The 24,123-nt window shown below is 44.9% G+C and overlaps 1 protein-coding gene across 3 annotated transcripts in view; it reads left to right on the top strand.

The window, feature by feature from the left end:
* Window positions 1–24,123, top strand: part of DDX60 (DExD/H-box helicase 60) — a 460,164-nt gene that overhangs the window by 178,979 nt on the left and 257,062 nt on the right. For all 3 annotated transcript variants that reach the window (XM_040418645.1, XM_040418646.1, XM_040418644.1), the window contains 2 exons: window positions 6,897–7,052; window positions 20,965–21,114. In XM_040418645.1, the coding sequence (XP_040274579.1) occupies window positions 6,897–7,052; window positions 20,965–21,114 (306 nt within the window). The remainder of the gene's footprint in view (window positions 1–6,896; window positions 7,053–20,964; window positions 21,115–24,123) is intronic.

The following is a 24,123-nucleotide window of genomic DNA, read 5'->3' as shown; positions in this document are numbered from 1 at the left end:
GCCATACCGATGAAAGAGATGACGAAAACCGTTCCTCTTCGGGAACCCCAGAAGACCCACCCTCTTTGAAAGTACAGAATTGGGGATGAAAACCATATGCACCAAGAAATGGTGACTTGCCAGTGGATTCCTGACGACGATTATTTATGGCAAACTCAGCTAACGGTAAATATGATGACCACAACTCTTGGTTTTCAGACACAAAACATCTTAGATATGTCTCAAGGTTTTGGTTGGTACGCTCAGTCTGTCCATTCGACTGAGGATGGAAAGCTGAGGAAAAGGACAAGTGTACCCCCAAACGGGAACAAAAAGCTTTCCAAAATTTAGAAATAAACTGGGTACCCCGATCCGAAACAACATCGGAGGGGACCCCGTGAAGCTTCACGATTTCACTGACGAATACCTGAGCAAGAGTCTTAGCATTAGGTAGTGCGGGTAACGCAATGAAGTGTACCATTTTGCTAAACCTGTCCACTACTACCAAAATAACTGTTTTACCCGCAGACAAAGGTAAGTCAGTGATAAAATCCATTGACAGATGTGTCCACGGTCTATTGGGAATGACGAGTGGTAATAGAGACCCTGCCGGACGTGTATGAGAGACTTTCGCGCGCGCACAGGTAGAACAAGAAGACACAAAATCCAATACATCCTGACGCAACCTTGGCCACCAAAAACGACGAGACAATAGCTCCAAGGTTGCTTTACTACCCGGGTGCCCAGCAAGTGCCGAATTATGATGTTCCTTTAATAATTCGAAACGTAAGTTCAACGGTACAAACAATTTCTCTGAGGGGCAAGAGACCGGGGCGTCCCCCTGGGCCTCTAACACCTTCCCCTCCAGAACAGAGTGTACGCAGAAACAACCACTCCTCTTTGAAGAATGGGCACCGGATCACTCACATTACCCCCTCCAGGGAAACAACGAGATAGTGCATCTGCCTTGGTGTTCTTTGCCCCAGGACGATAGGTAATCACAAAGTTAAACCTGGTAAAAAATAGCGACCACCTAGCCTGTCTAGGGGTGAGACGCTTAGCTGATTCGAGATACAGAAGATTTTTGTGGTCCGTAATCACAGTGACGGGGTGGACTGCCCCCTCTAAAAAGTGACGCCACTCCTCAAACGCAAGTTTAATAGCTAATAGTTCCCTATTGCCAATATCGTAGTTCTTTTCTGCTGCAGATAGTTTTTTAGAAAAGAAAGCACAAGGACGCCATTTGCCAGGAGACGGACCCTGAGACAGCACCGCCCCCACTCCCACCTCTGACGCATCGACTTCAACAATAAAAGGCTGAGAGACATCAGGTTGGACTAGTACAGGTGCTGAGGTAAACCTCTCTTTTAGAGAGGAAAAAGCAACTTTAGCGGCGTCAGACCATTTAGAAAAATCAGTCCCCTTCCTAGTCATGTCAGTAAGCGGTTTTACAATAAGTGAATAATTTTTAATGAATTTCCTATAGAAATTCGCGAAGCCCAAGAACCGTTGTAGTGCTTTGAGGTTCTCAGGAAGATCCCAATCTAAAATTGCCTGGACCTTCCTAGGATCCATACGGAAACCTGAAGCAGATAAAAAATAACCCAGGAATTGTATCTCCTGAACGGCAAAGACACATTTTTCAATTTTAGCATATAATTCATTCGTCCGTAGGACCTGCAGTACTTGTCTGACATGCACCTCATGTGTTTTCAGATCAGACGAATAAATTAAAATATCATCTAGGTATATTACCACAAACCTGCCGGTTAGATGACTAAAAATTTCATTAACGAAATGTTGAAAGACGGCAGGAGCATTGGTCAGACCGAAAGGCATAACTAGATTTTCATAATGCCCCTCAGGGGTGTTAAACGCTGTCTTCCACTCATCCCCCTCCTTAATACGAATCAGATTGTAGGCCCCCCTAAGATCAAGTTTGGAGAACCACCTAGCACCTGCAATCTGATTAAACAGGTCAGGAATGAGAGGAAGAGGGTATGGGTCTCGGATGGTTATCTGATTTAATTCGCGAAAATCTAAGCAAGGACGCAGGCCCCCATCTTTCTTTTTAACGAAGAAAAACCCTGCAGCCACGGGTGAAGAAGAGGGTCTGATGTGTCCCTTAGCCAAGCTCTCGGAGATATAATCTTTCATGGCTTGTCTCTCTGGACCCGAAAGATTATATAACCTGGTCTTGGGTAATTTTGCGCCGGGAATAAGGTTAACCGGGCAATCATAAGGACGATGAGGTGGTAACTTCTGACAACCCTTTTCAGAAAAAACATCCTCAAAATCCGAAATAAATGTAGGTAGGGTAGTTATGGAGGCGACTAAGCAATTGCTATTTAAGCAATTTTCTCTGCACTGCTCACTCCACTCCAATATCTCCCTGGCCTGCCAATCCACCACTGGATTGTGCGCTACCAACCAGGGAAGACCCAGCACTACCGGAGTGGGAAGCCCCTCCAGAACATAACCTGAAAGCATCTCGTTATGGTGGTCCCCTACCCGAAGGTGTAAATTATGAACAATGTGGGTGAGGTTTCTCTGAGACAGGGGAGCAGAATCAATAGCGAATATGGGAATGGGTCTCTGTAACATACAGAGAGACAAACCCAAAGTGCGGGCAAAATGGGCATCTATCAAATTTACCCCTGCTCCACTGTCTAGAAAGAAAGAAATAGTCTCCGTCTTATCACCAAAAATAATAACCGCTGGCAACACAAATTGCGATGTACGTATGGAGGAAACGTATACCCCCCGGCTGACATCCTCCACACCGCCTGGGGTTAGTAGTTTTTCCGACGGTCTTTTGTTTCTGAGGAAAGAAGGACAGACAATAATGAAATGACCCCTCTCCCCACAAAAAAAACAAACCCCACGCCTACGGCGAGCCTCAGGAGGACGGACCTGACGAGTAGTTCCTCCTAGCTGCATAGGCTCGTCTAAGTCCGTACAGACTAACTGCTGCTTGGGAGGGGTTACCAATTGCTCCGGTTTTTTCAACCTGTCCCTAAGGCGTCTATCTATTCGGATAGAAAGGGACATAACCGCATCAAGGGAAAAGGGGGTCTCATATAATGCAAGCGCATCCTTAACCCTTTCGGATAACCCAGAGCAGAACTGACTCCTGAGAGCCGGGTAGTTCCACTGGGTATCCGTAGCCCACCTACGGAATTCAGAGCAATACTCCTCTACCGGCCGCTCTCCTTGTAAGAGTCTCCGTAATCTTGATTCAGCCAGTGCGACTCGGTCAGGGTCATCATATATGAGACCCAAGGCCCCGAAAAACTCATCCACTGACCGAAGAGCCTGGGAATCAGTAGGTAAAGAGAATGCCCAGGACTGCGGATCCCCCTGCAGCAGGGAAATAACAACCCCCACCCGCTGATCTTCATTACCAGAGGAGTAAGGGCGCAGTTTAAAGTATAATTTACAGGCCTCACGGAATGTCAAAAACTTGTCCCTTCCCCCAGAAAATCTGTCAGGGAGAGGGACCTTGGGTTCCGCAACAACCTGGTTACCAGTAGCAACCGCTGGGCTTGCAGTCAGTTGCAATTGCTGCTGTTGCTGGAGGACCGACGCCTTCAATCCTACCACCTCCAAAGACAGGCCATGAAATTGTTTGGACAGAGCAGCAATTTGATCCATACTGGATTCTAAGTAGGTAAAAAAATTTTTTTTTTTTTTTTTTACCTACACAAAATAAGGGCCAGAGATAATGTAATGACCGACGACACGCACAGGGAGGAAAACAGGGAAAGCCCTGCCCAAGGGAGAGGGAAAGGTGGTGACCCCTAACTCACCTTGCGGCTGGCACCTGACTGCCCTGACGTCCCTAGACGGGTTCCTCACCCGTGCGGCGATCGCGTGCCTAAACCCTGGCTTTCCCTAATATGAGCCCTAGATAGTGAACAGGCCGGTGGGATCGCTAGTCCGCACCACTATCACTAAGAGGGAAACACCAGGGAGAGGACAGACAAAACAGACAAACACATACACCCAGGTGGGTGACCACAATAGACCAAAAAGGTCCAACAGGGATCCGGAGGGTAGCGTTCTGGACCAACTACTAGCGAACGCAGCAACACAGCTCCAGAAGGTCAGAATAGATGTCCAGGCAGGAAGCTCTATCTCTGGCAACCAGAGAAGTGTGAGAGAGGAATATAAGGAGGTCTGGGAGTGCTGGACAAGGAACAGCTGAGGAGAAGGAGCTACGGATCCCTGAGTGAGCCAAAAGGGTTTGCAAAGCAAACCCAGAAAGCTACCATAAGGAAAACAGCCCTATCTTAAATAGAGCGTGCAGCCAACCGCTGCGACTTCCTGACCCCGGGTATAACGGAGTCAGGTGTGGTTCTCGATACCCTCGTGACACTTGACTGTCTTCAAAGGTGTGACCTGTTTCTTTTAGATGTAAGTACATGGCTGAATCTTGACCAGAGGTTTTGGCTCTTCTATGCTGAGCCATACGCTGATGTAGTTGTTGTTTTGTTTCGCCGATATACAGTTCTGAGCATTCCTCATTGCACTGGACTGCGTATACAATGTTGTCCATCTTGTGTTTAGGCATTGGGTCTTTTGAGTGAACCAGTTGTTGCCTCAGTGTGTTGCTGGGTTTAAAGCAGACAGGGATGTGATGTTTATTAAAAATCCTTTTGAGTTTCTCAGACACCCCAGCTACATATGGGATAACCATATTCTTGCGTCTGTCATGCTTCTCGCCCTCACTGGTAGTCTTGGTGCTCTTTCTTCTCCTTCCTTCTGTTTTGACAAAGGCCCAAACTGGATACCCTCAAGTTTTAAGTGCCCCTCTGAGGTGTTTTAATTCCTTTGCCTTGGCCTCTGTGCTGGTGGGGATTTTCTCTGCCCGGTGGTGTAGAGTCTGGATGACTCCCAGTTTGTGGTCTAGAGGATGGTGGGAATCAAATAGCAGGTACTGGTCTGTGTGTGTTGGTTTTCGATAGACCTCTATTCCCAGCTTCCTTCCCTCTTCCACTGTTATAAGACAGTCCAGAAACGCCAGTTTGTTGTTCTGCATATCTTCCCACGTGAAATTGATGTTATGATCCACTGAGTTGATGTGGTCAGTGAAAGCCTGTAACTCTTGTTTATGAATTTTAACCCAAGTGTCATACACATATCTGAACCAATGACTCGGGGTAATTCCCTTGAAAGTGGCCAGGGCCAAGTTTGAATAGAGGCGGGGGGGTTAGACATCTATTGTCTGCCACATACAATGCTGTCTTGACACCTTTTTCTGGGAAGTCTTTATCACCTACTGACTCCAATTAGGATAATGAAATCAACACCTTTGACCCCATGCTGGGTATAATGACCTCTGACCCCATGCTGGGTATAATTACCAGATGTTGATTCAGTTACATATTTATTCCCAGAGAATTCTTGTACAGTCACTCAGAATTGAGAAGAACGAGTGAAACGTTTTCACAAAATCTACAGTACGTCCAGTTGCCTTGATTTATTCTTTACAGATATACCATGACCTGGATAAATGAGAACCTTCACAGACACAAAAGAGAATAGTTTTTGTCGCCGTAAATTATCTTCCAACCAGAAATGTATCTGCAAGAAGTTGACCTTTTACTCCACATCAGTTATTTCACTGTACAAAACCGGTTGGTGTTTGTGGTTGTGCTCGCCCTCTACAAGTTCTTAAGATATTTGTTATGGTGGTGACAAATTGCTGGTTCACTGGGAGCATGGGGTTAATTTTCCACCAGGCCAACAAGTGGAGAGGGAACTTAATGTTTTACTAAAAATCCTAAAGCATTCCAGAAAGTAAACTGATTTGCAACAGAGTATACTTTGGCTTTTTGGATGTATTTTCTCCACAGTGCTAGATGCAGGACTTTTTTTCACTGCTACAAAAACGTTCTCCTAAATGGAAACCTTATGGATCCTATTATAATCTGTTTGTTTCTGTTATGTGCCGGTACTTCTGTTATTTTCATTTTTCTGCTCTTATAATGGATGTGAAAGTAGCCAAATAGTCAAAATTTCTTATTTAAAAAAATGGTGCCTCTCTGGATGCCACTTCTATGCAGTCAGCTGTTGACTACTATATACAGCATTGCAATTCAATAATGGACCCTTTAGACTGGCCAACTTTGCAGGCAAATATCAGGAATGAACTGTTCCTTCCTGATAACTGCCTGCTTGGCAGAGCAGGCAAAACTGCATTGCATGCAACAATCATCTCCTCTATAAGCAGGTGAGCAATCGCTACTGTGCACTCTCCTCCCCATAGAGAATCATTGTTTCTGGATAGCAGTTTGCTGTTTATAAAGGACACTCTGCTGCCCTGAAACAAAGATTTTGGTTCCTGTATCAACAATGCTTTCATTCCATGAACAAGCATTTGCCCTTTCTTCAGTTGATCGAAGGCACCTTTACATAGACCAAATGTTAGTAACATAGTATATAAGGCCGAAAAAAGACATTTGTCCAACCAGTTCGGCGTTGTATCCCAATAATATGCCTGAAAATCAGCCCATGAAAAGGGCTTTAAATCTTATGCACATTTCAGAGCGGCATGCAAGAGGCTGTACAGCAGCATCAAAACATGTCACACATCTTGTAGCACCAAAATACATATTCACATAAAAGAATGTTATTTAATTCCATATTGTGTAGTTTGCAAGGTAACAAAGCTAAAGATATCTTAGAAAAGACGCAGCACAATAATGCATTAAGTGAGATATTTGTATGTGGAAGTCTATGGTGACTGTAACTAGGTCTTTACATTTGCATCCCTTGGGATGTCAGGTAGTATTTTTATCAACAGCCAGTCACAATAGAAATGTGAACAGAGCCTTAAATGATTAATATATTTTAATGCAACAAACTGCAATCTAAATGAAGGAGTGGAAATAAGCAAATATATGTTTTAATAGTTACCAGACTATAAGGAAGAGGGGACAGAAAGGAAATATGCAGTTGGAGTTGGCTCAACTCGTTTCCAACTCCAGTATATGGGACCGCATTTGCTGAGGGAAGAGAGAAGTGATCCAGATCCAAGAGTGCAACACTTCATTCCAGACACATGGCAGGTAAATAATGCAAATATGGAGGGGCAAAAGGCTTCTTGTTCTTTAGGAAATAAATCACATGTGACACATTTCTTACTAATAATAATGCTACAAAGGCAACAACAACAAAAAATACCTTGTGAGATATTTACCCTGGCAAATTTTAACTTTTACATAACTAAGGGCTCATATATAATGTGACTACTGGACTTATACCGGGTGGCCCACAAAAAAGTAGCCCGCCTCCAGCGATAGTATGACAAGATGAAAGATCAAGTGGATTGTTTAATTACCCACAAGTCACAAAAGATGCTAAAAGTAGTTCACGTTCACGTCTATGCATCTTTGGGCAGGTCGGATTATGATGGCTCATACTGCTTATAATGCCGCGGATAGTGTGTGGATTGTTAGCAGACACTTTCTGTTTTACATTTTCGCACAGATAAAAATGGCATGTAGACAAGTCTGAGGAACGTGGTGGCCATAACCCCTTGCTCATAGTTCGCTCCTCTGTAAACAGTTCATGAACCCATACCAATGAGCTCCGTGAGGTGTGACTTGTTGCCCCATCTTGTTGGAAAAAGCAGGGCATTTTTTCTTCTGGTGTTAGTTGGTTGTAAAACTGTTCAAAGATGTCCAGGTAAACTGCGTTATTCACAGTTGATTTGAAGGAAATTGGGCACACTATTCGTGAGTCAAATGGGGATTTTCAGAGGACAAGTACCTCGTATTCTGGGAATTTACGTGACCTGATAAATGAAACCAAGCTTCATCCATCATGAAGTACAGCAATGGGTTCAAATGTCTGTCAGCAATCATAGTCAGAAACCAAGTCCAGAAATTTATGCATTTAGCTTTATCAGAGTCTTTCAGTTCCTGCACACACGTTATTGGGTGCGGTTTCAGGTCCAGAGGTTTCAGCACTCTCTGATACATCATTTGACAGTCTTTGAGTTGATTTTTGGGGGTTACTTGCAATCCACTGCTGAATTTCATGCACAACTTCAACCGTCCTGATTGATGGAGCCAGTTTGATGCCATTTCCAAACCAGACCCTGAATACAACGTTTAGCTGGTGGTTTTGTTCCTGGGTACTTGTTGGCAAAGGTCTATTGTGTTACGTAATCGATCTGCTTTGCACATAGCCTTCCACAATAACTATTTGCTGTTCCAGGAAGAATACAATCTTTATGATACAATAGGCCACTTTTATCAAACTGAATACTAAATCATTCACTGACTTTCAAACTGTCTACATAGATAAAGGTTAGAGATAAGCGAATTTCATAAATTGAAATTCGCTCACGCTTTGTTTGCTGGTAAAAACAGAATTGCGTTATGGATTCCGTTACCACGGACCATAACGCAATTCTATGACAGAATGCCTTTAGAGGCATTCCGTTATTCATTCCGTCATAATAGAAGTCTATGGGCTGCAAAACTGATCCGTCCCGTTTCCGTTATGCAGGGGAGTCCTCTCCTGCATAACGGAAATGGGATGGATCCGTTCTACAGGCCATAGACCTCTATTATGACGGAATAAATAACGGAATGCCTCTAAAGGCATTCCGTTATGCATTCCATCATAGAATTGCGTTATGGTCCGTGGTAACGGAATCCATAACGCAATTCTGCTTTTACTACCAAACGAAGCGTGAATGAATTTCATAACATGAAATTTGTTCATCTCTAATAAAGGTGATGTAATTGAACAGATAAAAAAACTATAACACTGTTATGCAGCAAGTGTGGACCCACTGTGTCACTAGAAAAGATTTGACTTGGGGCTACTCCCAAAGGTATTATCAAGGTGGCCCCCTGGTATTCAACCTTTAACTCCTATCCAGGGATCTGGATTATGCTGCAGGAGAGCAACTAAGCTGCTAGTAGTCTCTGTTCTTGACTGCTGACCCACAGGGTTCAAGAAACACCAGTGTGGAGCACAGAGGGATCAGCCAAAACCATAGTCTGGGACAGACTGAGGTCAGGGCTGGCAAAGTGTGAGCAATTTGATGAATAGTCAGGCCAAGCAGTGAAAGGTTAGTATGGAAATCAGGCAGAGGTCAGGCTAGAAAGCAAAGAGCCAAATCCAGAAAGCTGGCAGAAGTCGGTACACGGGCAGACAAATGTATAACAGCACACCCCTGTATAAGGTAGTTAGGGCACATACTTGTATATCCACATTCTACAGATCACCTATAATCCCTTTTCTGACATACGTAAGGGGGGAGGGGAATGCAAGTCTGCCTTTAGTTTATAGGAAGTCCACAGGTGAAGCCAGGGGATAAACCTGGAATTGGAGGGTACTATCCCAACAAAATATCAAAAGATAAAACCTTCACTTCTATGTTAGACAGATTAAATGAAACACAAATAATTAATTTGTTCATTCAGGCCCAATGGATGTACAGGATACATGGGTCTCTTTCATAAGTATCTTCTTGTCCCAGTTGCCCCTCTGTATGGGTTCATCAACTACTTCAAGGGCAAAAAATCTACTAACCTCTGGGTTGTTGTTATGACATTCTTTCACATGTATAGCTAGCAGTTTATCTCTTTTATTTGTAATGTCACCCACACGTTCTAGAAACCTAGTACGGAATTCTCAAATAGTTTTCACACTCCTTTTGTGTGGCAGTTGGTGTAAGCTCCCAGCATGAAAATAACCAAAAATAGGACATGTCCTATTTTTTGATAGCCGCTATTCACTGGCCATTAAAAAAACAGCCATGTGAATAGCCCCATAGACTTATTGGTGCTAAAAATGGCTGTGTGACGGACGTTACTTAAACAGCCATCACACAGACATTATCATGTGCATGTAGCCTAAGGCCTCCATTTCGTCAGATTGCTGGAGGTTTCCTGAATCTCTTCAAGTTCATCCAATAGAGAAAAATAGCAATATTATTATCACCTCCCTTCAGTGGTAAAAGTGTACTCATTCTTTAGATGTGTGCAGTGCTGGTTCTAGGTGAAATGGGGCCCTGGGGCGAAAAACAATAAGGGCCCCCCCCCCCTCCATGACACTTGCTGACTTTAACGTCCCGTATTGACTCTGGAGATTTAATTTGTGGACGTTCATACAGAAGAAACTGTATATTGTGTGGCACAGTGTATGCTATATGTGTATAACAAACATATTTCACATGAAAACTTACAGTTACTTGGCTTGGCCCTTGGGGATCTCGGACGCCACTTCAACACTTTGGCCGGGGGCTCGGCGGAGCTGATGTGTTTTATCCTAATGAGAAAGATTTCTTAATAAGGATTTGGGGAAGGGGCAGAGGGATAGCAGAGCAGGGAGAGGCTGGTGCTGCTACTAGGGGGTCATACCATGGGGGAGTAATAAAGCCCACCATAATGCCCCCCCCTACCAGTAGAAATAATTCTCCTTATAATGTGACAGTGCAAAAAATACCCCCTTGTAATGCCCACAGTTGAGCTAATGTTCCAAATAGTGCCCCATAATGTGGCAGTATAAAATACCCCTATATAGTGCCCCCAGTAAATGCCCCCATAGTGATCCTCTCCCCCCTCCCTCCTAGTGCCCCTATAATGTACCAGTAAAAAATGCCCCATATATAGTGCCCCAGTAGATGCCCTCAGTGTCCCCCATAATTTGTAAGTATAAAATACCCCTTCTTAGTGCCCCCGTAAAGGACCCCATAGTACTCCTCTCCCCCTTCCCCACAGTACTCACCATAATGTGTCACAGTATAAAATGCTACTGTACAGAGCCCCCCATATAAAATACCCATTCTTTGTGGCCTCAGTAGATGCCCCTATAGTGCCCACCAATAATGTGCCAGTAAGAAGTGCCCCCATAGATGTCCCCCAATAATGTGCCAGTAAAATGTGCCCCCATAGATGCCCCCCAATCATGTGCCAGTAATAAGAGCCCCCTCACCATCTTGTGCCAGTAACAAGAGCCCCCCATATCATGTGCCAGTAGCCAGAGCCCCACCATATCATGTGCCAGTAGCCAGAGGCCCCCCATCATGTGCCAGTAGCCAGAGCCCCCCCATCATGTGCCAGTAGCCAGAGCCCCTCCTATAATGTGCCAGTAGCCATAGGCCCCCCCATCATGTGCCAATAGCCTTAGGCCCGCCCATCATGTACCAGTAGCCATAGGCCCCCCTATCATGTGCCAGTAGCCAGAGCCCCTCCTATAATGTGCCAGTAGCCAGAGCCCCCCCTATAATGTGCCAGTAGCCATAGGCCCCACCTATCATGTGCCAGTAGCCAGAGCAGCCCCTATAATGTGCCAGTAGCCAGAGCCACCCTATCATGTGTCAGTAGCCAGAGCCCCCCATCATGTGCCAGTAGCCAGAGCGCCCCTATCATGTGCCAGTAGCCAGAGCCCCCTATAATGTGCTAGTAGCCATAGCCCCCCCTATCATGTGCCAGTAGCCATAGGCCCGCCCATCATGTGCCAGTAGCCATAGGCCCCCCTATCATATGCCAGTAGCCAGAGCCCCCCTATAATGTGCCAGTAGCCATAGCCCCCCTATCATGTGCCAGTAGCCAGAGCCCCCTCTATAATGTGCCAGTAGCCAGAGGCCCCCCATCATGTGCCAGTAGCCAGAGCCCCCCCTCATATCAGTAACCACCAGTATTGTACACAAAGAACACACATACAAAAAAGAAACAACTTAAACTTACCTCCATGTCAACGATGCGATGCAGGTCTCTTCCGGCCTGTGTCCCGCGCTGTACGGCTCAGGCGGCGCGATGACGTCATCATGCCGCCTGTGCCGGCCTCTGATAGGCTGCTGGCCTAGTGCCTATCAGAAGAACAGGGGAGGGACACACCTCTCCTTCCCCCACCCCACAGCATAGCCATCTATATCGCTGTCCTGAGGACATCGATACAGATGACTATGGGGATGAGCGCTTCCACAATGGAAGCGCTCATCTCCCTGTGCCCTGCCGCCGCCGCCCCCACTTTCCGCCACGGGGGACGGGGCCCACGAAAATATATTTAGTTGCGGGCCGGGGTGGCCCCTAGGACTTGGGGGCCTGGGGGCAATTGCACCCCTTGCCTTAATGGAAGCGCCGGCCCTGGATGTGTGAATGGGCCCATACAGGGATTTTTATTACCTTCTTTTTCTAATTCTGCTAAATCCTCAAAGCAACCCAAATCTGGAAATTCTAGACCCAGTTCCCAGCACTTCCTCTTTTTACTGGACGTAATAATCTTCCATCTCAATTTACTAGCAAATAGGTTCAGGTCCTTGACCCACTCAAAGAAGCTACAAGGAGTTGTTGGAACAAATGACGGGCCTTTGTTTATGATATTTCAGCATTAGCGTGTGAGAGGAGAGATGAAAAATCTAAGGCATGTCTGACTCAGTTTGTTGCCTTATTTCCTCTCCCTTAATGAGTAGCCTGTTGGCAACAGGGTCTACTCTAAAAAAAAAAAAGGGTGAGTAGGAGGTAGAGGTAGCAGAGGTAGTGACCTGAGATGGTGCTTGTGTTTCTTGGCTTCCCTCTCCTGTGGATCCACTGATATTTTTTCTCCCTGGTGTCTCTGAGTAGAATCCTGCTTGTGCTTTATTCACCTTCCTGAATTATCTCATCCCATCTTGTCCCATGGTGCAGCACAATAAGCTCTCTCACAAATTCAACAACCATTTGCTCTTTCTCTCTTTACTTTTACTTCTTATTTCAGGGTATATCTCTCCTAACCCTGTAGCATCCTCTTCCAATGTCAACCCCTCCCCCATCTCACATAGAAACCCTGCTATCCTCATAACATTCGTTGTCCGCCTTATCTTCCCTCTTTTAATTGTGTGCTCTGGAATCCATGGTCTGTGTGTAACAAGCTCCCCTACATTAATAACTTCCTTCTTACTAACTCTCTGTTTGTCTTCACTGCTTTCCCTCACTGAAACCTGTATTCAGGAATCTAACACAGCTTCCCTTGCTGTTCTTTCCTACGGTGGCCTACACTTCTCCATACCCCCAGACCTGAGAATAAACATGGTGGTGGAGTTGCCATATTCCTGTCCCCAAAATGCACTTTTCAGGTCATCCTCCAGTTCCAACACTCTCATTCCCTTCTTTTGAGCCTGACCCTCAGGCTCTTCCATCCCGTCTCCCTCAAAGTAGCATTTGTATACCATCCCCCAGCTCTCCCACCCAGTTCCTGGATCACTTTGCTGCCTGGCTACCACATTTTCTGTCCTTAGAATTACCAACCCTTATCTTGGGAGACTTTAATATCCCCATAAGCAGCCTCATCTCCCTGTCTGCCTCCCAGATTCTCTCTCTAACCTCCTCTCTTGGCCTTTCACAACTTTCTAACTCTCAGACACAGAAAGACGGTAATACACTTGACCTGGTCTTTTTTATTATTATTATTATTATTATTATTATTATTATTATTTATTTATTTTGAAGTGCCATTAGTTCCATGTACATCCATTTGGGGTTACAGAAATATAAAAATACAATAAACAAGAAACTATTAACAGACTGGTACAGAGTGGTAGAGGACCATGACTGCAAAAGATTACAATCTATAAGGGAAGGGGAGAACACAGTAGGTGAGCATATAAGCTGCTCATTTGGCTGTGTGGTGGCAGCATGCTCATTGCAGATGGTAGGCTTTCCTGAAAAGGTTTTCAGGTTACTCTTGAAGGTTTGGATGTTGGGGAAGAGCCCAATGTTTTGGGGTAGTGAGTCCAGAGTAGGGGAGAGGCACATGAAAAGTTTTGTAGTCTATTGTGTGAAGAACACATGAGAGGAGAACAGAGGAGGAGGTCCTCTAAGGCAGCGGTCCCCAACCGCCGGGCCTTGGCCCAGGACCGGGCCCTGGGAGATAGTTTGCCGGGCCGCAGAGGAGAGAGGAGCGCAGAAGCCAGGCGCATGCGCGCCCGATGCATTCTTCTTGCCAACATTAGTGGAGACGGAGGGAGAGATGGAGGGAGGGAATCCCTCCCTCCCATGACGCGGCAGCTGCAGAGCCCAATACAATGAGCTGGCTCTAAGGCGCCGCACCACTGCCACCAATGAATGTGTCTAATATTAAAGTAGGAGGAGGGACAGGGGAGGGTTTACCACTGCACCGTCTCAGCTTGTGCTCGGCGAATGGCAGCAGCGGCAGCCTCCTCCTCCTCCTCCTGATTTTTGTGTTCTCAGACCAGTCCCCAGCCATTAGTGATCTGGAAAGCGCAGGTACCCACACACTGTCCCACAGATGGAGTCACCTATTATTAATCTGATGTAGATGGTGCTATTACATTAGTACCCCCATGTACCTCAGATTAAAAGTATGTGGCCCCCAAGCACATCATCAAATAATGGGCAACATTGGGTTAACCATTAATATGAGGTACACATAATGAGGTTTCTTACTATTAATGTGAGGCACATGCAGGTCCAAATTGATAAAACAATGTGCCTCATATTAACAGCATGTACCTGATGGCATTAACCCCATGTTGTCCATTATGTTAAGCGGGGTACTTGACGAGGTTGCTATTAATATTTGGCACATGGTTTCATCAATTTAGACTTCATGTCCCTCACATTAATAGCCAGTAACCTTATCATACTGTAGTACCCAACACCAGCCTACACATTAACCCCATGCTGCTCAATGTCCATTATGTCAGGAAGTACTTGCTGGTGTTACTATTAATATGAGGCACATGGCTTTATCAATTTAGACCTCTATTTGCTTCACATTAATAGTAAGTGACCCCATCAAGTACCTCCTCACATAATGGGCAATTGATACTTTGCAAAAAGTAAAAATTAAAAAATACTCACACGTTAACCCCATGCAACAAGTGGTTAACGTGTGAGTATTTTTTTTTTCATGGTATCGAATTGGTGTTGCAATACTTTTTTTTTGGAGTCACATTTAAATAATAAATGTAATCGTTATATAGTGTTATATATTTTAATATGCACCTTGTGTTTTGTCGTGCGCGTGAATCAGTCAGCGCCGACCAGCACCCCCATAAACCCCGCCCACCCCCTAAGCCCCGCCTCAGAACCCCCCCACCCCACCCGGTCCCTGGAAAAATTGTCTTACATGAAACTGGTCCTTGGTGCAAAAAAGGTTGGGGACCTTCTCTAAGGATCTGAGATTATTTTAATTGACTGAGAAGCGAGGAAGACGCAAATATAAGAGATGTTCTTCAGTTGAAAATGGCAGGTGGAGGTGAGGGCAGAATCCAATGTTACCCCCAGTCAGGGGGCCTGCAAGACTGGAGTAAGCATTGTGCTATTAACTGTAATGGACAGGTCAGGTAGGGGGGCTGAGGGACATGGGGAGAATACAATGAATTCAGTTTTCTCCATGTTGAGTTTCTTCCGGCTTTGTTCAATCTCCAACTTTTTTAATAACTTACCTCTCCCGCTTTCTGACCACAACATCCTCAACTTTGCTCTCACAAATCTTCAACCATCCCAACACACTCCTACTTATTACACTTCCAGAAATCTACAGGCCATTGACCCTCATACGCTTACAGACACTTTACACTCATCATTTCCCCAATCTCTTCCCTCTCCTGTCCTGATCTGGCTGTAAATCACTATAATGACACCTTCTGAAACACCTCCAAACAGAGACCAAAGCATCCCTGGCTTACACTGCAAACTTGCTTTCTCTAATGTTGCTCCAGGAGTACAAATTTATGCAAAGAACCTATAACTCTGCCGTCCACCTTGCCAAACAAACCTACTTCACCACCCTAATCTCCTCACTGTCCAAAACCCAAAAAACTCTGTGACACTTTTCACTCCCTCCTCAGTCCTAAAGTGCAGGTGCCTATCACAGACCTTTGTGCTGAAGATCTGGTCGCCTACTTCACAGAGAAAATGGAAAACATGAAATCATCTCCCAGCCACTGTCATTGATTTCATCCCCCCCCCCATCTCCTTTGGCTCACTGTTCACATTTGACCCAGTCATGGAAGAAGTCGTTTCCAGGCTCCCCTCTCACTCTTCCCTTCATCTCTAAACTCTTGGAGTGTCTGGTCTACTCTCGCCTCATCCACTATTTCTCTGCTCACTCTTTCCTTGATCCATTACAATCTGGTTTCCACATTCTACATTCTACAGAAACTGCCCTCACCAAAATTACAAATGACCTCCTGACAGCAAAATGCAATCGTGACTACTCTCTCCTCATTCTCCTTGATCTCCCTGCAACTTTTGACACTGTAGACCACTCTCTGCTACTCGCGATGCTCTAATCTATCGGCCTAAAGGACACTGCTCTCTCCTGGTATTCTTCATATCTCTCTGATCGCTCTTTCAGTGTATCATTCACTGGCTCCACTTCTTCTACTCTCCCTCTTGCTTTTCGGGTTTCTCAGGGTTTAGTCCTAGGCCCTCCCGTCTTCTCTCTCTCCACAGCCCCAATTGGACAGTCTATTAGCAGATTTGGTTTCCAGTACCATCTCTATGCTGATGACACACAACTATACACTTCATCTCCCCACATCACCCCTGCTGTATTACAAAACACAAGTGTCTGTCCACTGTCTCTAACATCATGTCCTCCTTCTATCTGAAACGGAATCTTTCAAAAACTGAACTTTTTGTGCTCTGTCCATCTACTAACCTACCTAAACCTGATATCTCCCTCTCAGTGTGTGGCACTATCATCGCGCCTAGTCGGCACGCCCCCTGTTTTTCTGAACAGTCATCTGTCAGTTGGTCAAGCTATCTTGAAGAAGTAATATAGAAGTATACCTTCACAGCAAAAAAAAAAACTTCCCTATAAAACGTACCCTTTAATCAAACTAAAAAAGGGACCCACAAAGATAAATAAAAAATTACCTAAAGTGTCCCTATCTGTCCCTGCCTAGTAGTGGAACTGCCCCCCTAATCATCTGAACACAAATGATGTAGGTTTAAAGTTTACCTTCAAAATAGGAAAAAAAGTCCTTGGCTTTTCTGGATGTATGCATTTTCAGGGTAGCAGACAATAGCATACAGACCACGCTGTTTCGGAAAGAAAACGCTAGTAATAGTTGACCATGAGTCAAAGAAATTATCATCCTCACATTCAAGAAACATTATCCAGGGCCAGGGAAACAAAGTCAGATGGTACATTATGTATTATTGGAACATACAGTACACAGGCTAAAATTGTGCGTAAAGTAATCACAAAATATTGGGTTTTACTGAAAACTGATCCAGACCTAGCTATTTCACTACCAGAACAACCTGCCATCACACTTAGGACAGGGAGTAAATTACGTGACAGGTTAGTAAAGAGCCACTTTGTAGCCCCCATAAAGGGTGATACCTGGTTGGATAAATGAACTAGAGGCACCTTTTCCTGTTGCGGCTGCAAGGCCTGTAGGTTTATCGACACAGGCAGGGTGTTTATACACCCAAGAACTGGACAGTCCTTTAAGAGGAGAGCTTTCACCAACTGCCGCACAAAAGGAATGATCAACATTATGTATGCATGTATGTGTTTATGTATGTATGTATGTATATATGCGGAATCCTAAACATTGGGAAACTATTCGGGAATTCAGTACTAGGATTCTGGAACTTGTGGGTGACATTACAAATAAAAGAGATAAACCGCTAGCCAGACATGTGAAAGAATGTCATAACAACAACCCCAAGGTTATTAGATTTTTTTTACCCTTGAAGTACCGTAGTTGAGGAACCCATACAGAGGGGCGACTGGGTACAAGAAGATACTTATGAAGAGACCCAGTGGATATACAGGATGCATACTGTACACCCATTGGGCCTGAATGAACAAATTTCATTTAATCTGCCTAGCATTGAGGTGAATGTTTTATCCTTTCATATTTTGTTGGGATAGTATCCTCCAAGTCCAGGTAAATCGCCTAGCTTCACCTGTGAACTTCCTATAAACTAAAGGCAGGGTTGCATTCCCCTCCCCCCCTTTATGTCAGACAAACCCTCCCAGAACAAAGCCACCAGGGCCTCGTTATTCCACGCCAGTGTGTGGCTAGTGTGTGGAACTTTATTGCATACTAGCACTTTACCGGACAGGAGTGAAAATATGTATGCCACCTTAGACTGATTTGTGGATAGCTGGTTAGCTGGTGAGCCTGTAATGCAAAGTTAATTGTACACTGGTTAAAAAACCCAAAACATGATTTGGGATCTCCTTCATAATGAAGAGGTAATGGATGATGCAGGCTGCAAGCTAAGCCTGGCACAGGTGGTAGTGCAGACACAGCGGCAGGAGGTGGAGGTGTCTGGGTGGAAGTAGTTTAAGCATCTAGGTCAGCTGAATTGGTGTCTAAGTACTGCAGAATTTGCCCCTGGTTACCACACTGATTAGTTAGTTCCTTAAATACTTCAGGGAGACTTATCTTGGTGGAATAGTAGGATACATGCCCTATGCAAACTGTTATGCTGCGGTATTTACTCCGTCCAAAAACCGTACAGTGACTGAACTAAAGACATCCTGGTGCATACTGAATAGATTGCTCTCCATTCAGAATGCATTAGGATAAAACTGATCAGTTTTTTTCTGGTATTGAGCCCCTTGGATGGAACTCAATACCGGAAAAGGTTAACGCAAGTGTGAAAGTACCCTTAGCTGACTGGCTGCAGCCATTGGGAGCTTAGTGCATGAAAATTTATACAAATACCATTGATTAATCTCCTTGCATTGAGCTTCCCCGAGTGGCAGCTGCATGAAAATCCAGTGTTTTCATGACTAGAATAGAAAAAGTTTAGCTTTGGGCCCTGTAGCATCTGGTATGCCTTCGGTATGCCTTGAAGATACTTCAACTGGTGTAGATATGACATTTCCTTATGTAATGTAAAAGCAAAAATGATTAGTACCAGCCAGGGGCGTACATAAAAATCACTGGGCCCCATAGCAGGAATCTAAATTGGGCCCCCATTCCCCTTTTATAGCCCCTCCTTTTGTTCCATGAACTATTCTTGCTGCTGCGTTTTATAATTTATGCCATCAGGGCCGGATTGGGATTACAAAACAGCCCTGGCACACAAAAGAGGTATAATAGATGCAGTGTGTACAGGTATATAGTATATTCCCTAGTGTTCTGATATGTGAGGTACAGGGTATAATATATGCAGTGTGTACAGGTATATAGTATATACAGCAGTGTACTGATATGTGAGGTACGAGGTATAATAGATGCAGTGTGTACAGGTATATAGTAAATACAGCAGTGTATTGACACCTCGTACCTCACATATCAGTACACCGCTGTATATACTATATATCTGTACACACTGCATCTATTATACCTCGTACCTCACCTATCAGTACACTGCTGTATATACTATATATCTGTACACACTGCATCTATTATACCTCGTACCTCACATATCAGTACACTGCTGTATATACTATATATCTGTACACACTGCATCTATTATATCTTGTACCTCACATATCAGTGCACTGCTGTATATACTATATATCTGTACACACTGCATCTATTATACCTTGTACCTCACATATCAGTACACTGCTGTATATACTATATATCTGTACACACTGCATCTATTATACCTTGTACCTCACATATCAGTGCACTGCGGTATATACTATATATCTGTACACACTGCATCTATTATACCTCGTACCTCACATATCAGTACACTGCTGTATATACTATATATCTGTACACACTGCATCTATTATATCTTGTACCTCACATATCAGTGCACTGCGGTATATACTATATATCTGTACATATTGCATGTATAATACTGTGTAATATATACAGTGTGTGTGTGTGTGTATATATATATATATATATATATATATACACACACACAGAGCAGTGTATTGATGTGAGACATAGGCTACTTTCACACCTGCGTTCAGGTGTCCGCTCGTGAGCTCCGTTTGAAGGGGCTCACAAGCGGCACCGAACGCAGCCGTCCAGCCCTAATGCATTCTCAGTGGAGGCGGAACTGCACAGTGTAAAGTGTAGTTCCCAGGTTAGAACAGTGCATCTGCCAGGACGCTTGCAGCGTTCGGGTGTCCACCTGGCCGTGCGGAGGCGTTCAGACTTGCGGAGGCGTCCAGACTTATAATGGTAGTCAATGGGGACGGATCCGCTTGAAGATGACACTATATGGCTCAATCTTCAAGCGGATCCGTCCCCCATTGACTTTCAATGTAAAGTCTGAACGGATCCGCTCAGACTACTTTCACACTTTCAAATTTTTCTGTTATAATGCAGACGGCTCAGTTCTGAACGGATGCGAACGTCTGCATTATAGGAGCGGATCTGTCTGATGAAACATCAGACGGACCCGCTCCGAACGCTAGTGTGAAAGTAGCCATACAAGGTATAATACTGTAGATGCAGTGTTTACAGAAATATGTGGTCAGTTATACATTATGGTCACTGTGTGTGTGAGGTACATGAGGTAGTGGTCACTGTAACTGTCTGAAGTATTATACATGAGTGAGCAATGAGTAAAAACAGGGCATGGAGGGGGGGTAAATGATGAAAAGTGGAGGACCTCCTCTTACCACTCCATTCCAGTCTGTATGGATCCATGCAGAGCTGCTTGTGAACTTCTAATACTTGCTGTTAGGGGTTGAAGGACCTGTGATGATGTCATCACAGGTCCTGGCAGATATACCTTTGAAACCTAGGAACTACACCATTTTTTGGTGCAGTTCCTTTGCTAGATTCTGCAGGACCTGTGATGTTGAAGATGATGTCATTACAGGTCCTGGCAGATGCACTGTTCTAACCTGGGAACTACACTTTACACTGTGCAGTTCCCTTACAGGACCTCTGATGACATCATCAAAGGTCCTTTAGCTTTAGAAAGATAAACAGGAGCAATTAGGGGGCGGGGCCTCTCCTCCACATCGGGCCCCTCTTTCTCACAGGCCCCATAGCAGCTGCGTGGTCTGCCTATATGGTAGGTACGCCACTGGTACCAGCCCATTAATCTACTTTTCTATTCTCAGAGAGAACTTCTTGATGCTGTTGACAACAATGAATCTGCAGTTATAGTGGCCCCAACATCTTCAGGAAAAACGTATGCATCTTATTATTGCATGGAGAAAGTTTTGTCACAAAGCAATGAAGCAGTTGTAGTTTATGTTGCTCCCACTAAGGTAAGACTTTAGTTTTTTTTATAAGCTTTATATCTACCTTCAGAAAAGAAAGCTGATAACCATAATTCAAGCCCACTCAACACTTATTCGGACACTTGTAAAGTATCAAAAATAAAGGGGGCATCTCTTACAATTTGCATGCTGAGTGATTTATTTAACCAAAAAATAGCCACTATGTTTCTGTACAAGTACAACCTGGCATAACTCAGTAGTAATTCTTACAATAGTGTGTGGTATGTTAATTAATATGGGGTACACTTTAATAAGTATGGCCATTATCTTTTGTGATCAGCTTTTTGAAACACATTAATGTTATAGAAAGGAGTTGTCCAGCAAATACTCTTGGGCAGCATGCTCCCTGTCAGACCTGTGGAGGAAAGTATGCTTACCTGCTCCCTGCCGCTTGTTTCTGGCTCCTTCAGTCTGTAGTGTCCCACTACGTAAGGGTGGGCACTACTCAAGGGTCAATTGGGTCACGTTTGTTCTCCACCTCCTGTGGAACATGGTCATTGTATTTTATATGGCATTTTAATGTATATTGTCATGTTATGTATGTTATTTCCTGTATACCAGGCCTGTTAGGGGTGTAGTTCCTCCTCCTAGGCAGTAGAGGGAGCTAGGGAACCCCCTAGTATATATAGACAGGTCCAGACCAGAGAGTGTAGTGTGTGGAGAGTGTTCAGAAGCCAATTGTGCACCTTAGCCAGAGGATAGCTGAGGAGCAGCTTCTGACATGCAGCTAGATAGCCCAGGCTCCTAGCTTGCCACCAGGAGAAGAGTCTGCCTCCTGAGAAACTAAGTTCCTATAAAAGTACAGTGCAGAGCCAAGTTGATTCCAGCCAAACAGAGAGAGCTGAAGGGCAGAAGGATATATTTACAGCAAGGAGACATATACCAGAGAAAGTTTACCCTAACCAAGGATAAAGCCAGCAATAGGGCATATGGGCCTTGGAGAAAGACAGACAGGATCCTGAGGAAAAGTGCAGCCTGATCTGTAAGTGTTTAACCCTCTGAGTATCTTGCAAGAACATCGCCTGCCATTTGATATAGAGCCTGCCTGTTATAACCTTTTTACATGTGGAACTGACCAAAGACTGTAAATAGTTGAACTGTTTCAGTAAAAGGAAGTTTTGGTTCACTGCAACGTGTGTTCCTCAGTTTTTCCTACAACAAATCGGTGTGCCACCGTTACCCGCACTGGTGTCACGAACTTAAAGGGATCTTTCCACCGGCACATTAAACCTGCAACACCCAGGACACCTCACCTACCACCTGGCCTGGTCCCTATACACAGAGAGTGCCCCAGAGGATCCATGTGCCAGCCTCTCCATCACTGCTGTACGCCTGCCCAGGGTATATAAAAACTGTGAGTACCAAGAGCAACCCTCGTTTTGCCTATTAACCGTGACCTCACATTCGCTCACCCTGCAGGGCTGCGTACTGCAAGTCACTGACTGCAGTGGTGCACATGATCCCTGTAAAGGGGTGGACTGGCCATAGATTCTGATTCCCAGTGGACAGCCTGAATCCCCTGCACTGCTGCTGACCAGGAACATAATCTGGCACTCTTAATAGATACCTGGCCAGCGGCTGCAGATCGCTCTTCTGAATTTAACTGTATCATCATCCTAGGGACTGGGATGCAGTTGAATACTGTGACAGGGCATGGCAGCCGATGGTTCCCTTACCTGCTGTTCCCACTCATTCACAGGTCTACTCTAGTAGGAGTAAGGCTTATGAGGAAGTAAATGTTGTTACTACCGTTTGCACTGGGTCCCAAGCATTGCAATAACATCATCAGTCCTGCCTGCGCCAAGATGAATTGCAGAGTTGATAACAACTGATCACCTGCACTGGGATGCAGGCTACTCAGGCTGTAGGCCAGAAGAGGAGTGCGGTCTGCATCGAGGACAGCACGAGGAAACGGGACAGGTGAGAATTAGTTGTTTTTTTTTTCTTTCCTGGGCACTTGGGGACCATTGGGAGCATTGCTGGAGAACTTTGGACATTACTCGTTACATTAAAGGAGGGGCATTATTATTGCCAGAGGCACTATAGGGGGCATTTTTAATGCTGGGGGCATTATATGGCTATTAGAGATGAGTGAATTTCTCAAAAATTCGATTCGGCCGGTTCGCCAAATTTTCCGTAAAAATTAGCTACGATCCAAATTAATTCACAATGAATCGCATTAAAAACGGCTATTTCCGGGCTGCATAGAGCCTTTATTTGGGTGTAGAACACTGTGCTTTGCAGTAACACGCGTAGGGAGTCTGCTTTGGTAGTGAAATAATACTGTCAGTCAGTATGGCATGCAGATGACAGGCGTCGCTATTAGAATCACTGCACACTTCACTTATTTGGGCAATCACGGGGCCAAAACCGACCAAATAACTCAAGTATTAACTCAGCCTTACAGGTCGATGTTAGTGTAAGGGATCGTTCACACGAACCTGTGCTGCCCATTGCTGTATTGCGGACTGCATTTGCGGTTCGCAATACACGGGAACCGTTCCGTTTGCATTCCGCATCACGGATGCAGACCCATTCACTTCAATGGGTTCGCAAATCTGGAGATGCAGAACGGTGCGGAACGGAAGTACGGAATGGAACACTACGGAGTGCTTCCTGTGGTTCCGTTCCGTGCATCCGCACGCAAAAAGATAGAACATGCTCTATCTTTTTGTGGAACGGAAGAATCACGAACCCATTCAAGTGAATGGGTCTGCGATCCCCATGCGGCTGGGCCACGGTTGGTGCCCGTGCATTGCGGACAGCAATTTGCGGTCCACAGCATGGGCACGGGCTACACACGTTTGTGTGAACAAGCCCTAAAGAAGAAGCACACTCCTTTTACACCCTCGTCAGCTGATTCCACATAGATGTACAGAACCTGTTCTATTAAACGCTTATACAAGTAGAGCCCCCCCCCCGACAGAGTGGAGAGGGTGTCAGCAGTAAGTTTGTGTTGACGTCACTGATTATTTTGCCCTTCCTCTGATCCATCAG

Source organism: Bufo bufo, chromosome 2, assembly GCF_905171765.1.
Source record: "Bufo bufo chromosome 2, aBufBuf1.1, whole genome shotgun sequence".
NCBI lineage: Eukaryota > Metazoa > Chordata > Amphibia > Anura > Bufonidae > Bufo > Bufo bufo.
Note: the sequence above shows the minus strand (reverse complement) of the source record. Positions and strands in the feature narration are given on the sequence as shown.